At 46.2% G+C, this 19,195-nt stretch overlaps 1 protein-coding gene across 5 annotated transcripts; it reads right to left on the reverse strand.

The window, feature by feature from the left end:
* Window positions 1-769: 769 nt before the first annotated feature.
* USP11 (ubiquitin specific peptidase 11) lies at window positions 770-16,535 on the reverse strand. 5 transcript variants are annotated; one of them, XR_010747812.1, is made up of 22 exons: window positions 16,327-16,535; window positions 9,892-10,001; window positions 9,590-9,720; window positions 9,164-9,281; window positions 8,660-8,805; window positions 8,477-8,538; window positions 8,256-8,355; window positions 7,728-7,901; window positions 7,468-7,626; window positions 6,867-7,091; window positions 6,643-6,726; window positions 6,441-6,535; window positions 5,315-5,521; window positions 4,245-4,297; window positions 3,812-4,057; window positions 3,658-3,728; window positions 3,330-3,442; window positions 2,268-2,417; window positions 2,065-2,180; window positions 1,814-1,902; window positions 1,221-1,730; window positions 770-1,127 (listed from the first exon to the last, which is right to left on the reverse strand). XR_010747812.1 is itself a non-coding variant. In XM_066356206.1 (21 exons), the coding sequence occupies exons 1-21, from the start codon at window positions 16,470-16,472 to the stop codon at window positions 1,587-1,589; spliced, it is 2,739 nt and encodes a 912-aa protein (XP_066212303.1). In that variant the 5' UTR covers window positions 16,473-16,535; the 3' UTR covers window positions 770-1,586. The 5 variants fall into 5 exon arrangements, 3 of the variants coding, with proteins under 3 accessions (XP_066212303.1, XP_066212305.1, XP_066212306.1); XR_010747811.1 differs by having other exon boundaries at window positions 1,172-1,730; XM_066356206.1 differs by having other exon boundaries at window positions 770-1,730.
* Between the last annotated feature and the right edge of the window lie 2,660 nt (window positions 16,536-19,195).

Consider the following 19,195-nt stretch of genomic DNA (forward strand, 5'->3'; position numbering starts at 1 on the left):
GTAGATGCCTGTCTGTTCCAGGTACACCTTTCCCCATTGGTCATGTCCACAGACATTTCCACCCTGCCCTGGCCAGGTGGCTCAGTTGGTTAGAGGATCATTCAGATACACCAAGGTTGTGGGTTTGATCCCCAGTCAGAGCACATGCAAGAACCAGCCAATGAACCTGTTTAAGTGGAACAGCTGGTGAACACACAGTACAGTGTACAGATGACACGCTGCAGAATTACACTTGAAACCTGATTTTCTTAACCAGTGTCCCCCTAATAAAGCCAATAAAATGGGGAAAAACCCAGAAAAAATAAATCAAGACAGAACATTTCCAGTACTGTAGAAGGCTTTCTCATGACCTGTATTTGAACTTGTCCCCATAGATAACATTTCTATTCCTGACCTTTATGTAATAGAATAAAAAATATATATTTTGCTGTAAAACAAAAAAGGTAGAAAAAGAAATTGAGGTTTCTTTCTCCACCCCCTCCTCTCTAAAAATCAATAAAAATAAAAAAACCATTAAAAAATATAAAATAAAAATTTCCATCCTGGGCTGAGGTCAAGTGGCCGCTACTATAACTGATGAAGTGTGCTTACCCTTACCTCCTGAAAACTGTTCTGTGAGAGTGTTGTGAGGACCGAGCCAGTGTGTGTGAAATGCTGGAGCACAGGGGCATGCACTGGTGTGGGACTTGTGTTGGGTGTGCAAATGGTGCTTCAAAAGCACTCAGAAGAGCATCTGGCGCACAGCTGACAATAAATAAGCACGCAGTGGTACCACACACTTAGCATTTAATAAGGGCACATGACCACAAAGGCATACAGTCAGTAAGTACGTGAACAAGAAAACAAACCCCACACGGCCAAGGGCCACACTGGCACTTTATATATACACAGCGGAAGGTACAGGTCTCAATAAGAAAATACACTCTGTGTTCAGGTGTATCCCACCACCGCCGCCTCAGGTCACCCAGATTGAGGACAGAGGAAAGGGAACAACCATAAATACAGGATCGAAGAGGAGGTTAATGATCTAAGAGGCAAACACAGGCAGGAACACACTGCCGGGAGACACAACCCCTTCTTCCCCAGGAAAAGAGCAATAGGGTGGCACAAGAGAACAGTAACCCCTTCTTCCCAGGAAAAGAGCAATAGGGTGGCACAAGAGAACAGTAACCCCTTCTTCCCAAGAAAAGAGCAATAGGGTGGCACAAGAGAACAGTAACCCCTTCTTCCCAGGAAAAGAGCAATAGGGTGGCACAAGAGAACAGTAACCCCTTCTTCCCCAGGAAAAGGGCAATAGGGTGGCACAAGAGAACAGTAACCCCTTCTTCCCAGGAAAAGAGCAATAGGGTGGCACAAGAGAACAGTAACCCCTTCTTCCCCAGGAAAAGAGCAATAGGGTGGCACAAGAGAACAGTAACCCCTTCTTCCCCAGGAAAAGAGCAATAGGGCGGCACAAGAAAACAGTAGCCACAACTAAGCCTGTGATGCCTGGTACGGGACACCTACCACGGGTAAGAGGTCAGGAGTAGAGAGGGTAAGGAACAGAGTACAGATAACTTTCTTTCTTGTGGCAGGGCCAGGGCTGCTTAGTTTGTATCCATTAACTCAGGTTTGGGTGGGGAATCGCAGGCAGGAGATGCTGGAGGGTCAGAAGGGCCCGGTTGGGGCTTGGGCTGCATGCGACGCGCCACATCCTGGCGTTGATAGAAGAGCACGTAGGCTGCCTTAGACTGCAGGGAAAGGACAGGAGTCAGTGTGGATCAGAGCAGGGGGATGGCTGGGAGAAAGGGAGAAGGGAGGACAAAAGTCTCACCTCAATCTGATTCTCAGTCACAGGTGAGACGCTGTTGTCATCAAAGTAGTACCATTGCCCACTGTCCTTGTTGCAGGCAAATGTTGTGTCTGGAAGAGAAGGGGGGTTGTCCTCACCCACCCTCTGGCCCCTAAGAAATGTCTAGGTTCACTCCCTCACTCCTCCCACCCTGGTAACCTCACCACTGGCTCACAGATCTGTTCACCCCTTGGGATATCCTGACCCCCCCAGGGCACGCCCCCGCCACATACAGTGTCCATCACGCAGGCCCCCATAATGGTTGGACACTGCGATGAGATCATATTTGTACAGCTCTGGGGCTGACTCGTTCTGCGGCTTGATGACAAACTCGGAGAAGTCCAGGTCCCTGTGGGTGGGGGGAGGGTTAATACCAGCATGTCCCTCCCCACTCCCTGCCTCCCCCACCCCCAGTGGGCCTCCCTGGGCTCCAGACCGAATAGGGAACTCCACAAGGGTGTCCAGCTTCTCCCGGGAGAACTTGGTGTAGGAAAAGCGCTTCAGGTGGATGATGAGTGTCTCAGGCAGTGCCCACAGGTCCAGTTTCTTGGTGGCCAGCTGGTGCTGCTTGCAGGAGGGGCAGTACCTACAGACAGAGCCCGAGTCAGTACACACTTTCTGGGCATGCTATGCACCAGATGGCCTTTGCAGGCTATGTCCACTCCAGAGATGCTCTTTTTTTCTAGCCTGTTGTTCCTCTCACTTGCTTCACATGTCACTCATCAAGGGCTCTTCAACTGCCTTCTCTATATGATTTGTACTAGTGCGTTTCTGTTTGGTTTCTGATCCATGAGACGGTGCTCATCTTGTTGCAAAGCCTGCCTCTGGCCCTCTTGTTCTCTCTCTTCCTATTCCACTCACTCGCCAGGTACTCACTGACTGCACTGCTAAATCCTTCGGCACTACTCAGTATTTCTGTTCCCTTTCTGCTCTATGGAGATGTGGAGACCGGCTGTTTTTTGAGACTGGCTTCATCTTTTCGGCTCTCCCTTTTGTTTTGTTTATTCTGCAAGGGATCTACTGAGCACCTACTGCATACCCCACACTATTACATTCAGTTGGAAGAGACACACAGTGAACTTAAGTCTTCACCCTCAAGGGGGTTTACTCTAACAGAGAAGACAAATAATGACACAAGGGGATCTAGGATGTGACATCAAGTGGTGTTCCTGAGCTAGAAAGAGTAACGCTCAGCCAGGAAGAAAAGAACACTGGGAGACTGGGAGATAATGGATGGAGGGGACATGGCAGTAAGCGAACTCTCTGATAAGGTGACATTTGATTGAAAACCTGAGCAAACTGAAGGAGTCCTGTCTAGACCAGAGGAAGAGCACTCCTGGGAGAAAAAACAGCCCAGGCAAAGGCTCTGAGGTGGGAACATGGCTGGGTGTTGGTGGCCGGAGTGACGGGAAGGGGAAAAGCAGGCATATTTAGGGGTAGCAGGGACTTGGGCAGGTGGTCCCACCCAACTAGAGCCCCAGAGGTCCCGGTCCCTCACCAGGGGTTTTCCTTCTCCAGGGTCTCCACAGTGGTGAAGAGCTCAATGCACTCCTGCAGCTTCACGGGAGCCTTCTTCAGCACATACCTAACGCACTCGTGCTTGACGTAGCCCTAGGGGGAGGGAAAGGGGCGCCACCGGCGTGGGCAGATAAAAGGGAGTGGGGTGGAAGACACACATGGCAGAGTATGGTTAAGAGCAGGACTCTGACGCCCTGGGAACTCTGTGGTCACAGCTTGGAGGACTGGGGGGGGGGGTATGGGTGAAGTAGTTGAGGGGACACAGCTGCAACTGCTCCCCCACCCCACATCCCTGGTACCACGTTTACCTCAGCCTCCACCTCATCATAGTAACGCTTTTTCATCTCTGGCTCCCAGTCGAGGGCAATATATGGCTGGGCTGGGGGTGAGGGAGATGGTCATAGGCCCTGCTTTCAAAAAGCGTCCCCCCCCCCAACCCTGACTCACAACTAAAGGAGATACCTTGAGTATCCTCGTTCAAGTTTGAGCGGTCACTGGTCCCGTTGGAGTTCACTGTCTGCAGGGTGAACAGGTGCTTGCGCCGTGCCCTCTGGGGCCAGTTAGATGGTCCAGCAGAGTTGTCCGCAGAGGCCCGGCTCCTGCCAGCGACTCCAGAGCTTGGCCCAGCCTGCTCTGGTCCAGGATCTTGGGCGCTGCCTGCAGCTCCATTTCCAGACTTGGGGATGCTGTTCTTACCCTCTGTATCTGCTAGGGCAGAGGAGAATGCCAGAGATGGGTCTATGTAACCTCCAGGGGATAAATGGCAATTTCCACGCAGCTGGACCCTGTGGGGGGTCAGTTACCCTGAACTCCCATCCCCAACCTTCCTTCCAGCCACTGGACCACTTGTACAGACTCTCATCCTTATCTATTCTTCCGCCTTCTTCTTCCTTACCTTTCTCATCACCATCATCCTCGTCATCTGAGCTGGGTTTGGTCACATAGCGTCTATGGAAAGAATAGTGGAGAGTCTCAGGAGGGGCAAAGGGCAGGGAGAGCAGAGCCCAGGCTCTACTCGCTTGTGATGGAAAGCCACTGTTAAGCCACTACACCAACACTTGTTCACGAGGAGCCTGGAAGGTCTCAGGAACTAACACTGAAGCACATGAAGAGTGGCCTGACAATGCAGGCCGTGTGCCAGAGATAAGGAATGTGGATCTTTAGGAGGATAAGCCACTGGCACACAGACAATCTGCTGTAAACTTCATCATGGAAGGCCTCCAAGGAGTGGATTTGTAAGTGGAACGTGGGGGAGGGGTTAAACCAGACAGCAAGTACCGTGTTATGCCGAGCTCAGTAAGGACTCTGGATTTTAAACCCAACGAAAATCTATTGGTAGAAACAGAAATAATCAAGCCTCTTTCAGGAGGAGACAATAAATATAATATGAAGTTGTCTGACCCTCGCTGGCTGGCTCAGCAGTAGTGTCGCCCAGCGTGTGGATGTCCTGGATTTGATTCCTTGTCAGGGCACACAGGAGAAGCAACCACCTGCTTCTTTACCCCTCTCCCTTCTCTCTCTCTTTTCCTCCAAAAGCCATGGCTCGGTTAGAGCAAGTTGGCCCCAGGCACTGAGTATGGCTCCATGGCCTCACCTCAGGTGCTAAATTAGCTTGGTTGCCAAGCAACAGAGCAACAGCCCCAGATGGGCAGAGTATCGCCCCACAGGGAGCTTGCCGGGTAGACCCCGGTCAGGCACATGCAAGAGTCTCTCTGTTTCCCCATTTCTCACTAAAAAAATTTTTTTTAAAAAGATAAAATTGTATTTTACCTTTTTGTTCAACTCTTGAGTCCCTGGCACCTAAGAGAGACGGTGGCAAAGCTAAAGGAAGAAAACCTCTATGTTCCTCTCTGGCCATATGAAGTTTGAGCCGCTTTGCGGTCATGGAAGAGAGGTGGTAGCCAAGCAGCTAGACACCCAGGTTTGAGTTCAGATGCTACCCCATCCCCTAAAGGATAGACTCACGAGAGGCGGTACAGCAGGATGTGATACAGGGCATCCCAGGAGAGCCGGTCTCGGGGCACTGACACCAGCAGTGGGTGTCCAAAGAGCATCAGGCCATAGTAGGAGTTGTTGTAGTCCCGGGCAGGAGTACGCTCCCGCAGGTAGATAGGGAGCACCACATCCTCCTTAGTGTTCTCAGTGATAGAAGACCTTCCAGACACCTCATATCTGCAGGGGTGGACATCCAGTCATGCCCGATCAGAATACCCAAGACTCTTGCACTCTGACCCAGCTGCTCCACACACTCACCCATCACAATCTGAATGTATTTTTAAAAGGGTCTGAAGAATCACCCAGTATTTTGTGCTTTGCAAACTGTTAGATAATTCAAATGGCCTGTTGTTTATGTGATGTTTAATCTTACAATGTACTCTGATGTTATCAAACTGCTGAGGAAGTGAACAAAAACTTTTAAAGAGAAAGACATTTAAAACCTCTTTCTTGCCCTGGCCAGGTAGCTTGGTTGGTTAGTGCATCATCCTGATAGGTGCCACGGCTATAGGTTTGATCCATGGTAAGGGCACACACAAAAATCAACCAGTGAATGCACAAATAAGTGGAGCAACAAACTGATGTTGCTCTCCCTTCATCTTTCTCTAAAAATTAATAAATAAGTTAAAAACCATTTTCTTTTTGGAAAACACTGCTTAGTTTACAAAGAACTTTTACACTCATGAAGTACTTTCTATTTTAGTTACCTCCCCAATTTTTTTTTTACCCCAAAGATTTTAATGTTGTTTTCAATGCTCTCATGTTCAGAAAGTATGTTAGTGTTCCCTATTTCAAAACCTGCTTTGGTGTTTGAGGACTGCAATATGAGAAAGGCGTGTAGGTCAGTGTTTGGTACAAAGGAGGTGCTCAGTAAATGCCGAGTAAAATAAAGAAGAAACAAGAGCCGCCCCTCACATCACAAGGAAGAGGATGCCCCGTATTAGGATCTCTCACCGCAACCCACTGCTGGCTCTAAAGGCACACGGCTGAAGCCCTGCCCAGGGCAGGTGCCCTGTCAATCAGACTAGGAGGTGAGAGGGAAAGTGGTGAAAGGGTGTTCCTGAGGAACTCTAATCCCCCCGGTCCCCTCACTCACATAAAGATATCATCTCGATCCAAGATGGTACTCAGAGACTCCTCCAGCTGGTAGATCTTATAGAAGCGATGACTGAAGACATCAGCCACCATCATCTGTAAACAGGATGCCAAGAGGGGGCTGGTCAGTCTATAGCGTCCCCACAGGCCCTCCAGCTGCCCTGCCCCTGGATCCCACCCTCCCTCCATCCACAGAGCCTCACCCTTTCTGGAGAGATACCAGTGTGTTTGGCCAGGGCCACACACAAATCTGAAATCTTGCCTTTCTTGGGGACCACGAGCCGGTGCTAAGGGAGAAATAGTGTCCACAAAAGAGCAGAAGGGCATGCAATGAGTTAGTGCAAGAACCTTGAGGCATGGCAGATTAACCAAAACAGCTCTGACTACACATCCTTCGTTATGTCCCCACGACCCCATTCCCCCATACCTGCTCTGGCTTGCGGCGGGGGTCCATAGAGACAAAGAAGACCTCCATGACCCTCTTGTGGTTGACAGGCAGTGGGACACTGAGGTAGCAGAACGGGTCGAAGGTCACCGACACATTGCCACAATCAGGGCACACCAATGTGGACTTGAATAATCCATGGAAAGTGTCCACAATCACAGAGTCGTTCCGCCGTTTGTGGTTCTGCCAGGCCTCCTGAGCGACCTCCTGTTGACAGTGTTCATGGTGGGTGGGGGGGCTCACTGGGGGGAGGGGGAACCATGGTTTGGGGCAGATGCGCGTGGGGTGAAAGTTAAGGGTAGGGCCACTGTCAAGTTCAGAGGTAGGTTTATAGCCAGGGCTGTCTGGGCACTGCATTGTCAGGGCTGGGGTTTATTCTGGGCAGCAGGCTGGGTGGGGGTTAACTCTGGTTGGCTGTACGGGTAGCTGTGGTGTTGGACCCAAGGTTAGGACTGAGGGTCAAGTTGAGGTTGGGGATGGGGTAGGGTGTGGGATATCCTAGGGAAACCAGTGGATCCCTGAGGGAGAGGACCTGGTGGCTTTAGTGGGGCTCTCAGTATGGGGGTCTTTCTGAGGCACCTACATGATCAGGCCGCCCAGCAGCATCACACAGCTCCACATATTCCTTCTTCTTGACACGATTGAGGTCCTCATGCAGCCCATCCAGGAGGAATGATAGCAGCTCCTGGGAATCATGCTGCTGGTAGCCCAGAAACTGGGATGCAAAGTGGCCAACCTTGGTCTAAGAAGATGGGCAGGGCCAACAGAGCAAGAGAGAGTTAGGAGAGGCAAGTGGAGTGTTGGGGGTGGGGTGGTATAGGGGAGCCCAGGGTCGAGTCACACCTTGAACACATTGGGCACGATGGAGCGGTGGTGGCCAGACCAGGCCTGCTTCACCAGGTCCGCATAGGCCTCTGCGATCTCACCCTTCATGCCCAGCGGGTTGCAGAAGTTAAGCTCCTCCAGATAGCGGTTTTTGAGGAAGTACTCAGTGAGCTGTGGCACGTTACTGAGACACTGCAGGGGCAAGGCCAGGGGAATGAGGGAGAGGAGAGGAGAGCAAGGTGAAGACCAAGAAAAGGAAGTGAGGAGGAAGGGGGAAGAAAGAGTGAAGGGTCGGGGGGAAAGAAAGGGTGCAGGAGTAGGAAGAGAAGATGGCAGTATTACAAGAGAAAGAAGAATGTAGTGACAAGAGGAAGAAGAAAAGGAAAAACAGGGGGCCAATGGAAGAGAAGTAATTGATGTTTGAGGAAGGGATGTGAACACATGAAGTCAGACTTGTGACCCTTACCCTGAAGAACTGCTAGCTCTGTCCTCAATGCCCACTACTTGAAGTCTACCCCTGTGCCAGACGTAGCCCTAATGTCCCACCTGCAGGGCCGAGTTCATGAAGCATGTGTTCCCCAGGTTGGTGAGACCACAGATGCCTGGCTGGCCCCGGAAGTTCTCACCCTCCTTCGATGTGCCGCTCCTAGGGTGGATAAGAAACTATAAGCTGAGGGCCTACTACATGCAGGGAACCTATGCTCACAGGCTCCATTGTACTGCCTACTGTGGGACCACACCCTGGACCAGACACCCCAAGGGCTTACACATTGCGTGGCTGTTTGCTGGGCCAAGTGCCATCCTTGCTTCGGGTCTCCATGACGACCAACTGGTTGGAGGAAGAGAAAGAAAAACGGGAAAGGCATTCATGGAGGGCCTATGGACATCTAGCCGTCACCTCCTACCATCTGAGCCCTGTGAGGGAGCAGAAAAGACCTCCTGGCTCTCACCTGCCCAGACTTGAGAGCAGCGTCAAGCACTGTCACACGTGTGTTGCAGAATCTCTCAAAGGTGCCTTCTGCGTTCCTGACCCAAAGACGTGCCTCTTCCTGGGGGCTCACCAGAAACTGCTCTCGAGCGGTGCGTAAAACTGTGGCTGTGAAAAGAGAAGGAACACATTTAAGGTTGTTCTGGGACCCCGAATAATCAACCCATCTTGGCACCAGACCTTGCATCACCCCCACAGACCTTGTACACGTGGTCAATACATTCTGTCCCTAATCAATCTCCCAATGGTCAAACCACACTCAGGACTTGAGACCCCCAGGAAATACCCTCTGCCATACCAGCTATGCCACCTGAATGCAGCTCACATACCCTCGGGACCTCTCAGGGCCTCTGCTCTACCTGACCAAGCCCTTCTCAGTCTGCCACAGCCAAACCACATGCACTCTTAGGTACCAAGCTAGGATCCATCGCTGGGAACTCCAACTTTCTGTGACCCTTAGACTCACCAATAGAATCGGTTTGGCTGAATTGAGCAGTGTGGGGTGTTTCCATATCACTGTGCTGGACAAGCAGCAGTTCTACTGGGTACACCTCGACCTTACAGACGCCACGCAGATCCACGACCTGGCAGGATGGAAGAGTATACACACAAATGTACCCACACAGCACACACACACACAGACACAGCACCATGACCTCTGAGATCAGAGGAGCAGAGGCACAGGGGAACACACTCAGGGGACACACCAACATACCTACCTGTACAAAGACGTAAGAGGGGAGAGAGGCATGCAGGCACAGATGCAGCTACACAACACACGTGGTAATACATGTACACACACGGGTCTGTACCCATCCTGGGTCTATTAGGCCTTCCCCCTACCCCACTCCACACAGAATCTACCTCCCAGCACCCTCTCCATGCACTGTACCTTGCGTTCAATGGGCGGCTGGCCATGCTTTAAACCGTACCAGCTGACCAGGTAATGCCAAGCAGTCACTGGGAGCAGCACATAGTCCTCACCTTCCTTCAGTCCCTTCTTGAGGTGCCAGTTTACCTCGTCTGTGGGGAGCAGGGAGAGGTGGCAGGGGAAGAACAGGGGGAGGAAAGTGATGAGTCATCTGGTCATCTCACCAATGACGTAACACAGGGAAGGGGCTATGATCATTTATAGTGATACAAGGGAAAAGAATCCCAGGGCTAGGCTGATGTGCGGAGGCAGAGGCCAAGTACCTTCAAAGAGCTTAGTATTACTGACACAGCCAGGGAAGGTGCTAGAATCCTTGTCTCCTCCCCGCACATACACTTCCCACTGTTTGTACCAGTGCTGCTCCACAAGGAACCTAGACCAGAGAGATAACAGGGGTGTCACATGGTGATGCGGGGGTTAGTTTTTACCACCTCCCAAGGGTATTAGACTAAAAGTATCAACACCTTATAAGTTAAGATGACAAGTTTCATGTATCCCTAAAACTGATAAAATGTTGTCAATTATATCTCAATTTTTAAAATTCCTCCCAGAATTTAAAACAAAAACACAAATTTCAGCATCACATAAAAATGAATTAGAATCAAAAGTTATTTGGTGAAACTCAGATTTGGATAGATTATCTAACTTCTTAGGATTTGAGAGCAGATATGTTCAATAAAGGGGGGGACCCACAATCAGTGCTGAAAAACATGAGGTTATATTATAGAAAAAACAAAAGTTCCCTTGTATTAGATTATGGTATAACAGTTAAATTAGGCTCAAAATATGTTCTTTGCAGCTGCTTTTAGGCTTTAGCCACTTGTTAAGTGTGCAGTATTTGTAATAAGACATAAATGGGGGCAAAAATCTTCAGCTACAGAATAGTAAATTCTTAAAATCTGCTCAGAAACAAAAAAAAAAATTTCAAATGCTAAAAGGATGAAAGATTTTCCTTCAAAGACTGCATACTGCCATTTACCATCATTTTCATATTTAGAATTTATTTTGGTTTTATAGTAAAATTCTGATATTATAGTGACTAGCTCAATTATTTAAAAATTGTGGTATACTCTAGTTTCTCTTCAGATCGTATAAATCTTTTCATTAAAAAAAAAACACCAAAAAACTGTGGTTGCCTGACCAGGCGGGTTGTGCACATATGAGAAGCAATCAATGAACAACTAAAGTGTCACAACTATAAGTTGATGCTTCTCATCTCTCTCCCTTAAAAAAAAAATATTGTGGTAAAAAACAACTAATACGAAAGTCACCATCTGAACTATTTTTAAATACACAGTCCCATCAGCTCTCTTTTAAAGGAGAAATTTTTACACGCAATACAAGTTTAAACAGGATTGATGAAATATTCCTTTGTAAAATGTCCTGAGACATTCTCAAGTCCTGAAAATACCTGAAATATATTAAGTGCAAAATAAATGTTAACGGTTACCGTTCAATCCCAGGGCTTCAACATAAAAAGCTCATAGCAATAGACACACAATCCCTGCTACCCCACCCAACCTGCTCAGCTACGGAATTTGACATATAAATGGCTATTCCAAATATTTATAGCTTTAAATATTTTTTAAAAAACACAAAAGTGATGAAAAATATATATTGTACTGGTTAGTTTTCTAGCAATTTAACCCTATAAAAGGGATTCTTTAAAATGGCCACTTTCCTTTGCTTATAGTTTATAAAAGGATTGGGGGGGTGTGTGTGGAGGAATAGAAAAACCTTGGAATAGTCACAGGTTGTCACCAGAATAGACAAATATTTCTGGTTTTTTGTTTTTGATTTTTTGGCCTCACCGATCTCCACAGACCCTGCACTTCATTTATGCCAAAGACACACACCTTCTCCCACCCGAGGGCTCCTGCCACAAATCTCTCATGGCTCATCTAAAAGACCCCCTCACTTACCCTTCATCCCCTCCCCATCGTGGTTTCCACGCCTGTATTAACAGTCAACGAGGTTAATTTATTCAGTTAAGCTTATTTATTGTTCATGGGACTTTCAATGCAAAAGGAAGCATTGCTCAACATTTTTTAAAAAAGCAGATTTTCAAGGAGAATTAACATTAAAATCACTCTTTATAGCACTAAGCAAAACCACCAGACTTGGGTACAACCTCAATCTCTAAAGGCTTTATCGAGACTGAAGTTTCACACAAATTACTACCACGTTTATTTAATTCAAAGACACTTACAAATTTTTATAATTTTCTGTAATCGAGATGTCTCACAATCTGTCAGCCCAGGTGGCTGTCACACAGAGTTGTCATTGTTTGAAAAGCATTTGCGTTGTTATACTTACTTCTAGGTATTATTTTTTGGGGATGCGACCATAAATGATATTTTATATTTTAATTTTCTAATTTCTTATTGCTAGTATATAGAAATACAACTAATCTTGCTGAAGTCACTGTTTATTTGTGCTTCTTCAAATTTGTTAAAATGCTATGAAATACGTATGTATAGAAATATGTTACCAAACAATATTCTCTGTCCTCCAGTTTTCTCTAGTATCTAGAGAAAAGAATATTGGTTATTTTGGTCAAGATAATTTACATAATGGGTTAATTATATTAGATACAATAATTAAAGAGAAATAGATAAATGGATATAAATTAAGATATATGATTAACTTGTTCAGATGGCAAATGTAATACTACATTGTTCTGAGTTTAGTTATATTATCTATATAGCCTAAATACATATATAAAGGCATACAAAAAAACCCTTTACTGTAAATTGTTACAGGAATCTACCAAAAGAGGACAATTAGAATTTAGGCCTTTTTCTATAAAATGGTCACATTAATTTATGCTCAGATTAGAAGTTCTTTTCTTGTTACCAAATTATCATTAACCCTTGATGCTTTCTGCCATCCTCTCAAGTCATTCTAAAAAATATCTTAACACATTTTTAAGAGATTCCTTGTTTAAAAAAAAAAACTCCTAAAAAATCTTTGCTGTTTACCATTGTTTTTACAAAGTTGACTATAATATTTTGTCTTCACTTCTACTTATTATATCTTGTCTTTTCTAACAACTATTCTTGATTTGTTCTTCCCAAATTCAGAATAACACTGTTAAAATGGTATTTTATGCCTAAACAATGTCTCGGAGATAAAGATTTGCTCCTTTATAAAAGGTATGATAATAGGCACAATTAGGTTTATCTAAAAATCCTCCAAATTTTACTTAATTTAATAAAAACTCCTTTTTTAAAGCTTAATATTTTTAAAAATGACAAAACGCAGTTTATCTTCCTAGTTTAATTATACTTACATATATAATTGCATATGCTAATATAAATATCTTTCAATAACTACATACTTTCCAAGCTAAAAGCATACTCATGTTCAAGCAACGAAGACTGGTATAGTGGCTGTCTAGCAAACGATATCCCCCTCAAGGATTCCAGATTCACAAACCCTTTTCCCTTTTGGTTCATGAAAAGTCTGAACAAGCACCAGGGCTACTAACTTAATTACAAAAGATTTAGATCTAGTTATCAAGGCATATCCTACCCATGTAAGAGATATAGCAGCAACTACCAACCAAACGTTAAAATTTTAGTTGATTTATAGTTTTAGGGTCTTCATTAAATTAATGGTTCCCCTATGCTGTGCAGCTTTCTCCATTGATAGAATAATCAACATTTCTACGCTAATCTTAATCTTCACTGAACACTGTTGCTTTCCCTTAATATCAGTATCTGTTCTATATAACACTGAATCTGGCCATCCTCTTCCTTTACCTGAACAAAGAACCCCATGCTTGCTTACCTGTTAGGAAACTACCCACTACCCTGGCACAGACCTATTGATTCCCTCCTTTTCCTGATTAAATTACATTTGTTGATGGTTCATCCTCAAAAAAGAAAAACTAAAATTTGCCAAGGAAGCTATACTATCACAGATCTGAATTTACTCTTAAATATAAGCTTCTCTTAGAAATTACATCAGTTCAGATGGCTAAATTAATTCATTGCCCTTAACCGTATCTGCCAGCTGACAAAAGACAGAAGATACAAATATTAACAGTAATATGGGTTTTATGATTTGGGAGATAGTTCATGACTTTGAGATGCTTTATAAACACATTTCCTGACCACTGCAGCAAACCCCTAGAAAATGGACGGTAAATGTATGAATCTTGAGATGCTTTGCTCTTACCTAAAGAGGTAAGAAGAAAAAAATAGTTAAGAAAAAACACTTCATGATATTAACCACAATAGCAGATATAAATTAACTGGCTTCAATAGTGAACCAACATTTGTGGGTAGTTTTTTATTGACAGAACATAATTTTTTAATTCACATAACATGTAATTAACCACTTAAAAGCGAACAATACAATGCATTTTTTACATTCAGTGTTGTGCGACCATCTCTATCTTATTCCAAAATATTTTCAACACCCTCCGAAAGGAAACCCTGAACACCTCCAAAGAGCTATAAAAACGTTCTAGTTACTGTTTATGCTCTGGATGGATGGAGGCTTTTCCTTGCTATAAAAGCGTAACGTTTTTTTGCGTAACTATAGCGTAACGGTTTTTTGTTTTTTAAAATGCTCGGTTTCGTACTCTCGATTTAAGGAATCTCGACTTGGTTTTTCCAGTAATAGGAATGTATATTTCACCGAGTATCATGATGGAAAAACTGTATAAGACTAGCAAACCTCCCTGTAAAGGCCATCAGGTGAGAGCCCGCTTGCGGCGTTCAAAAAACAACAGCACGAGTCCAATATGGCGGGATGGAGAAAGTGAGGGGGAGGGGAATCAAGAGGAGAGCGAGCTGAGAAGAAATCAAAGCTCGGCGGGACCACTCTCCAACCATAAAGCCTCGCAAGTCATTCTAAGAATTTTAGCTTTACACTGCATGAGATGGGAAGCTGTTATAAAACATCCCGATATGGATGGACATAAATGATGCTTTTAAAAGAATTACTGCGTACAGAAACAGAAAAATAGTACCTTAGCAGTGAAGAAACCACAGTGACCAATGACGTCACCAATAACGGCACGTGGATACCACATACTACCTGAGCCGAGGCACACGGTGTGCATCCAATATTTCACAAATATCCTCCATAAAATGAAAGCTAAGACCACAAATACTACTTATGAATGCATACACTGGTGAAAAGACATTATCTGATTTAAAAATTCGGGATAACAGTTCCCCGTGGCGCAGGGAGGGGGGATTTTCATCTGATAGGAGCACAGGAAGGATTTCTTAAGGTATCAGTCTGAATTTTAACCTGCGTGTCGAATTCACAAATTTCTTTTATTGTTCTTCAAGTTTTTTTACTTTGAAATACTCAGAATAATTGCAAAAAGAACACAAAGATTTACCGTATGCCCTTCATGCAGATATCTCAAATTGAACATTTTACCCATTTGCTCGATCATTGTTTAAGTACGTTTTTATCTATCCTATTTTTTCCAACTGAGAGTAAGATGGTTTCTTTACCCCTAAATATTTACGTATGTACTTTCACTATGATCTTCTCTTTCATAACCATAATGCAGTTAGAGCAAGAAATTAGCACTATTAATATCTAATCTACACTCCAAGTCAAATTTCACCCATTTTCCCATTCACATCTTTTACAGTAAAAGAGAGAAAATTTATTTTATGAGGGGAAAAAGCCTGATTTAATTTTATTTGTTCTGCTCCAGGATCCAAATCCAGGGTCAAACGTTGCATTTAGTTATCATGACTCGCTAAACCCCCCATTAATTTCTTCTACCTGGAACAGTTAATCTTTTGTCTTTCCGCCCTAGAAATTTTTGAATACCATGGGCCATTTATTTTTTATAAAATAAACGTTTTGTGTAATTTCTTTAGAGCTTACGTATTTCACAATTTAAAAAACAAGATGCAGCTCGGCGAGAAAGAAAACAAACCCAGAAACAGTGCATTGCAAGCATTGGTTAGCAATGAAATCAGTAAAACAAGCCGATTTATGAAGATACCCATTGACATTTTTAAAAATAGCTTTTTTCCTGATATCAAGAACAATACAGAATACAGAAAATAAAAGAAACATCGAAGACCCTTCCCGTGCCAATCACCTGCACTTTCTCCAGTCCTGGGAAGGTCTCCGCCAGAGGCAAAAACCTCGCCGCGTCACAAACTTTGCACATTCTAAGACGCCATTTTCCGTCTCACCGGCATCACCTCCTCGTGCAGCAGTTTTTCCTCGGGCTCAGAGCACGCCCCTTTCTACCTCACGAGCCTAATTCCCAGGCGCGGGCTCCTTATCCCCGCCCACAGCCCTTGGGCTTGCATTTCGCTACTGCGCCTCACCTCCTCCTCAGGCGTCGCGGAGCAACCACAACAGCCACTAACACGTCGTGTAGCACAAAGCCACACCCCCACCTCCCATTGCGAAGATGGACTCCTTTCCAGAGCCTTAGTGCTACCACGCAGGCCCGGGCCCCCCTCACGACCGTTTCTTCTCAGACCCCGCTCCCAGTCTCCATAACAAACCGCGTCTAGTTCTCAGACACCGGGCTCCACCACACAGACCGACTCTTTCCCAGACCGGTCGATTCTCTCACAAGCACTTCCCCGCCCCCACCATTCTCCACTGCAGATCTACAGACCTCGGCGCCACGTCGCCCACCATCGCCAGCACCCCCCACCGTCCCCTCTGCCGAGGCTCCGTTCTCAGCCCTGCCTCACCAGCTTTCGCCGGCTCGCAATGGACGTTTTCGCCCATCCTCGCCATTCTCAATCTGGCGACGCTGGCTCTCGAGGGCCGGCATAGCTTCCCGCTGTGGCTCTCCGTCCTTCGCCTCAGCCAGCGGATTCCCTGCGACCGCCGCCATCGCTGCTCGCCTGCTTCTGCAGCCCCCGCACTGGGAGCGAGGAAGAGGCCCCTTATATATACCACTTCCGGATGCTGGGGCCGGAAACGGAAAAGGACCCCCAAACAGCGGAGGTTCTAGCACCATCTTGGAAATGGACCCCGTGGTGGGATGCGTCAAAGGCTAGGCGGCACTGGACCGTAGGCTGTGATCTCTGCGACCAATAAGCATGGCAAAACCTCCAGTTGGGAGCTAAGAAAGACAAAGGTGTCTCGTGGGATTCTAACGCCATGTTGAGTCCCAGCAAGCGGTTGTTTGGGAGATGGAGGCAGAGGATTCTGAGGTGGACGGAGACACACTGGGGAGTGCTCAAGGACACACAAAAGGTCCGGATCATTTCGGTCCTTGCTCCGCTGGGGACCGCGGGCCCCTACCGTGGGAGCAGCGTTTTTTTATTAGCATGATCAGAATACCCTTCCTTCAGTGCACTACCCTTTTCGTCCCTCAAAACCCAATGAAAACAGGTCACCATCCCCAGAGCCACTCAGGCCTGCGGGCACTTCCCTGCCTCAACTAGATTTATTCTCTAGACAAATATGTTGAAGGCAAGTCAGCCCCAGGCCCTGTGTATTCGTCGAAGTTACAGCAATGATAACTAGTAGTAGCCCAGCTTTATTGCAGATAAATAAGTAGCCTTAGGCAGTAGATAACATCACTGTCACTCATTAGGGGGGGGGCACGGAGGCAGCTGAGAACCAGAAATGTTATTTCACTTGGCCCAGCCAGTAGTAAGTGGCTGAGCTGCGGTTCAAACTCCGGAATTTCAAATTCCAGAGCTGTGACCTTAAACACTAGGCTAGATTCTCAAATTGTGGCCCCAGGCTTTCCAATGTTTGGTACATCCTCTCCGGGTTCACGAAGTCAAAACTGTTTCCACTGTCACTCTTTTATATGTGCGGAGGAATTTTCCTGAGGCTACAGGATGTAAGCAAAAACAAAAAAAACCCTCAACTTTTTGGATGTCAACTTTTAATTACATAAAAGGATCCTGAGACCAAAAGTTTAAGAACCTAGGCACTTGGCATTTCTGTTGTGGGAAGCATTGCAGGATGTTTCACTGCATCTTTTTTTTTTTCACTGCATCTCTTGTCTGCCACTATAAACCATTAGGACTCCCCAGACACTTAAGTGTCTCCAGCCACTGCCAAATGGCCCCTGAGGGTGGGGGTGGGGCAGCAGCTTTATCTCCAGTTCAGAACCACTGCACTACTAGGCTATGCCATTCTTTACTATTAGGGATCTTAGCCCTACCTGTTGGTGGTTATTTACTTTTCAATTACAGCTGACATTCAGTATTTCAGGTGTATGCTGGTCTCTCTGGCTTCCTACATCTACCTGTTGACTGGCTATCTCCACTTGATGATGCCACAAACTCCCCAAGACAGGCTCATGATTCTGGGTGTTTCAGTGACTTCCTTCACTTCACACCCATTCCCACAGGCAGTGACACCCCTTGCCATCCCACACCTTTAAGTCCATGCACACAGGTGCCTGGGCCTGGAGTGTCCAGAACACCCTTTCCCTGCACAATTTCAACCCCCACCCCAATACACACAACCTCATAACTCACCTGTGTTCAGGTAACCTTTGCAGGGCAGGAATTGTCTTTATTACTGTGATTTTAGCCCCCAGCTCAGACCTGGGTAGCCTGTCCTTACAATTCAAGCCTCCCCCTCCAGACCTGAAGTGGGTTTCTCCACCTTCCAGAGACCAACCTCTGCCCACACCAATGACTCTACCACTTCCCAGATGAGTTGTGTGAATGCTAGCCCTTTTAAATCTGGCCTCGCAATCCTGTCCATCTTTGCAAGGTCATCTTCATAGCCTCCCTCGCTGCCAGAGGATGGCACAGAAAGTCTGCAGAGTACCTTGTGGAAACTACAGATGTTACAAGGAAACAGGCAGGGAGGGAGGGTGCCACTTTCCACGCTTCCCTCCCCCCTTTTGGGGACATGGCAGCCATTGTGGAACCATAGGTTTCAAGCGGAGAGATATCACTCAAGTGCTTTAGAGGGACATAGTGATTAGAAGCCCTTGGGCCCCTGCTGCTGGACTTCAGTAACCAGCCACTTATTTAGGCTATTACCTGCAGTATTTGCCTGGCCCTGTCCACCCCACCTATTCTGCCTGGAAGTGTACTCTTGGCTTTACCTAAAATGGTGGGACAGGGGTTATAAGTCTTAACTATGCTCATACCTGAGGCCAAGTCCCAGGATGTGCCATTCCATCTGTGCCTCTCACAAACCATTGCATCCTTCCCAGGATCATTTCACTCATGTCTCACCATGGTTTACATTACCTTCCTGGACCAGTAATACAAACTTTTAGTTCTGATGGCCCCACTCCCAATTTTTTATTTTTTACAGAGACAGAGTCAGAGAAAGGGATGACAGGGACAGACAGGAACGGAGAGATGAGAAGCATCAATCATTTAGTTTTTCGTTGCACGTTGCGACACCTTAGTTGTTCATAGATTGCTTTCTCATATGTGCCTTGACCGGGGGCTTTCAGCAGACTGAATAACTCCTTGCTGGAGCCAGTGACCTTGGGTCCAAGCTGGTGACCTCGGGGTCTCGAACCTGGGTCCTTCTGCACCCCAGTCTGACGCTCTATCCACTGCACCACCGCCTGGTCAGGCCCCACTCCCAATTTTTAATCCAAGTTTTACAGGATTTCCCTACCTA

Source organism: Saccopteryx leptura, chromosome X (assembly GCF_036850995.1).
Source record: "Saccopteryx leptura isolate mSacLep1 chromosome X, mSacLep1_pri_phased_curated, whole genome shotgun sequence".
Lineage (NCBI taxonomy): Eukaryota > Metazoa > Chordata > Mammalia > Chiroptera > Emballonuridae > Saccopteryx > Saccopteryx leptura.